At 68.0% G+C, this 3,199-nt stretch overlaps 2 protein-coding genes across 2 annotated transcripts in view; one reads left to right on the top strand and one right to left on the bottom strand.

The window, feature by feature from the left end:
• Window positions 1-2,423, bottom strand: part of MAPK8IP2 (mitogen-activated protein kinase 8 interacting protein 2) — a 15,236-nt gene extending 12,813 nt beyond the window's left edge. The window contains exons 1-2 of the mRNA XM_010566060.1: window positions 2,354-2,423; window positions 1,349-1,493 (exon numbers count right to left, since the gene is read on the bottom strand). Coding sequence (XP_010564362.1) covers window positions 1,349-1,493; window positions 2,354-2,423 — 215 coding nt within the window. The remainder of the gene's footprint in view (window positions 1-1,348; window positions 1,494-2,353) is intronic.
• A 326-nt stretch (window positions 2,424-2,749) lies between these two features.
• CHKB (choline kinase beta) overlaps window positions 2,750-3,199 on the top strand; it is a 4,138-nt gene continuing 3,688 nt past the window's right edge. Inside the window, exon 1 of the mRNA XM_010566059.1 lies at window positions 2,750-3,021. Within this exon, the coding sequence (XP_010564361.1) occupies window positions 2,750-3,021 (272 nt within the window). The remainder of the gene's footprint in view (window positions 3,022-3,199) is intronic.

Here is a 3,199-nt window from a genome sequence, read left to right as displayed (position 1 = left end):
GAGATGCAATGGGGGGCCAGGAGCTGCTGTGGGTACTGCAGGCAGGGGGGGGCTGAGAGGCCGCCAGGGGCCATGAGGACCTGGAGGCAGTGGGGGAATCTGTGCACTGGGGAACAGGTTGCATTGGGGGGGTCCAAAGGCAGTGGGGAATGGGGGGGGGGCTGGGGCCCCAGCCCATCTCCACGGCCCCTTGGCCTCTGCTGGGGACTGGCTCACAGCAGGGCTGGGCTGAGCTCATCCCGGCCAGCCGGCCACACCACGGCCCTGTGCCGGGCCCTGGGCACCCATCGCATGGCTTCCCTTCTCCAACCACTCTCCGCAGCTCCATGGCTGCCGGCTGCCCACTGCCCACCCCCACACTGCCCCAGGGGCTGGTGGGTGCCTTAGTGCCCCCCTCTGCAGCACCCACCCCCTGCAGAACAGAGGTGTTGACCCCGGGGGAGCCCTGCATCTCCTCCCAGACCCTCTGCCCCATCGCGTCCCCAACTGATGGAGGAGCTCCAGGTGAGAGCAAGGCCAGCTTTGTGCCACCACAGAGCACACGTGCCAGGGGGGGACAGGGGACAGCTATCCAGGTGACACCCTGAGACCCCCACCCTTGGAGGGGTGCTGGCCCTGCCTCTCCACCCGCTCAGGGGATGCTGGAGGGGTGCAGGGGTAATCGCTTCCCCAGGGATCTCCCCATCTCGCAGGCAGAGCAGACCCACTCGGGAAACAGTGAGGGCGGCTGGCTGAATCCGAGAGGGTTTTTTGGATCCATTCCCAGGTGCAGGCAGCAGCTGCCTGAAAGGCGCTGCCCATCCTGTGGGACAACACCAGGGCAGCAGCAGGACACCGGGCAGCCACCACCTATCCTTCCGCCACCAACAGCCAACGTCTGCACCGACTCCCATCCCACCCACCTTCCGCGGTGCAGATGGACACTCGGGGCTCAGGGAGCATGAGATAGTGGGGCTGCACCCCGAAAATGGCTGAAGTGACTCCCCAGCAACCCCGCTCCCTGCCTGCAGCTTCCCTGGGGGAGATGCTCTCCCGGGACGGGGCTGTTACCTCAAGGAGCCGTGCATGGGCTGCGGCTGGAGATAGCAGCATGGGCTGCGAAGGGCCCTGGGTGCAGCAGCTGCGGAAGGGCTGAGCCCACAGCATGGCCCAGCCCTTCCAGCACCCCAAGATGTGGGCTCCTGGGGAGGAGGCTGTCGGGTGGTTGCCCTCCCCCACAAAGCTCACTCGCTCCCTTGGGAAACGCAGCCAGCAAACGAGGGGCTCGGCAGCAGGACAGGTTGGGGACAAGAGCACAGAGCCTCCCGGGCAGAGCAGGGGCCATGGCCGATCCCCTTCTGCTGATCACTCAGCGCAGCCTTGCTGCCCGCTCCTGCCCATGGCCACCCGTGGGCCTCGTCTCTCCCGGCTTCCCTTGGCGTGGGGGTCCAGCACCACAGGCAGGGGCTGCGGCGGCTGCTGCTGGGTGCGCAGGTCTCTGCCAGGCTCCCGGCCTCAGGGAGGGCAAAGAAGCAGCATGGGCAGCAGCCCCTGCCCCAACAGACCCTGCCCCTTGGCCCTCTGGCCCCAGACCCACGTTGGCCCCACGGGTGAGCCCTGCCCCTGCCCAGGCCCCAGCCCCTGCTTCCCCTGCCCAGCCGTGCCGCCCCACAGGCCCCTCAGCCCTGCCCGGCCTCCCCCCTCGGGCAGGATCAGGCAGCCACAGCAGCAGCTTAGGGGACCTGCCCGCCGGCTGGCTGGTGGCAGGCAGATGGCACAGCAGCACAGATGCCTCCAGCCCCCCAGTTCCCCCCCCCACTGACCCATCTGCTGCCGCAGCAGCCCTGAGCCCCCCCCTTCTGCCCATGGCACCGCTGGACTCCACACCCAGCACAGCCCACGGCTGGTGCCAAGCATGGCAAGAGGAGGTAATCCTGGCCCAGGACTGAGCGCTGCTGCCCATCGCAGCCCTCTCCCCGCCTCGAAGCCAAGCCAGCCCCTCCTGCACCCCTTCCCCAGGGCCCTGTGCCCCACCGGAGGAGTTTGGAGCCGTCCCAGGGCTGGCACCCATCTCCTCACTGCAGTCCGGCCCCTCCACCGGCACAGGGTGGGCAGCAGGGGGCGACTGTGGGTGTCCTGACCTCGGCACCAAGGCCCCAGCGCCCACCGGAGCGGCCAGTCCCAGGCACAGACGCCATCCATCTCCAGCTTTTATTGTGCAGCAAAGGGCATGGGGCAGCAGCCGTCCACTGGGTGGACTGGCCCTGTCCCCGCTGCTCTCAGATGTGCTGACACAGCCCGGGTGAGGGGTGACAGTAAGGGGGCTCTGCCCCTGGCGTGGGGACACCAGCGAACCCTCATGAGCCCGACTCACCCTTGGCCAGGAGAAGGTCCATGTAGGCACCGGAGATCAGGTCCTCCTCCCTGATCCCCAGTTCCTTCATCAGCTGGTGGGCCACACGCTCACCATCCTCCACGGTCTGCTCCTCGGTCAGCACCACCTGTGGGCACGGGGAGGGTGAGCCCCGGGGTGCACTGGGGCCGGCACACGTGCCCCAGCTGTATTCCACTCACCTCCAGCTCCAGGAAGTCCCCCAGCCCCTCCACGCTGTCCAGGTGCACCCGGGTCTGTCCCACGAGGTAGAGGAGACGCTCCTTCCTCACCACGCCCAGCACGCCCAGCGCCTGCGCCAGCACCGCCTGCGTTTCGGAAGAGGAGCTGCCTGTGGCTGGCAGCCACCCTGGGAAGGGGTACCTACAGCGCCAGGTCATGCCGGGTGGCAAAGCTGAGGGCGCAAGCCCCCAGCAAGGCCCCAGCCGGGCCACCGGTGCTGGGTGTCTCACGCAGCCCCCCGGCAGGGAGCAGCCAGCACCCCTGGGTGCACTGTCCTGGAATGGGGGGGGGGGACAGGACACCCTCAGTGCTCACCTCCAGGCCATCAGGGTCGTCCGTGGCAGTGATGGTGAAGCAGGAGAGCTTGGGGCCAGCAGCATCGGGGCGCTCGTAGAAGATCAGCTCCCCTTGCCCGTCCTGGGAAGGCAGTGGGTCAGGTTCAGGCAGGCAGGGTCAGGGTCATGGTCATTCAGGCAGGGTCAGGGTCATTCAGGCAGGGGCAAGCAGGGTCAGGGTCATTCAGGCAGGGTCAGGGTCATTCAGGCAGGGTCAGACAGAGGCAGGGTCATTCAGGCAGGGGCAGAGGCAGAGGCAGGGGCAGAGGCA

The sequence above is a fragment of the Haliaeetus leucocephalus genome, unplaced genomic scaffold, assembly GCF_000737465.1.
Source record: "Haliaeetus leucocephalus isolate CR32 unplaced genomic scaffold, Haliaeetus_leucocephalus-4.0 Scaffold202, whole genome shotgun sequence".
In the NCBI taxonomy this organism is placed as follows: Eukaryota; Metazoa; Chordata; class Aves; order Accipitriformes; family Accipitridae; genus Haliaeetus; species Haliaeetus leucocephalus.
This window is presented reverse-complemented; position numbering and strand designations above follow the sequence as displayed.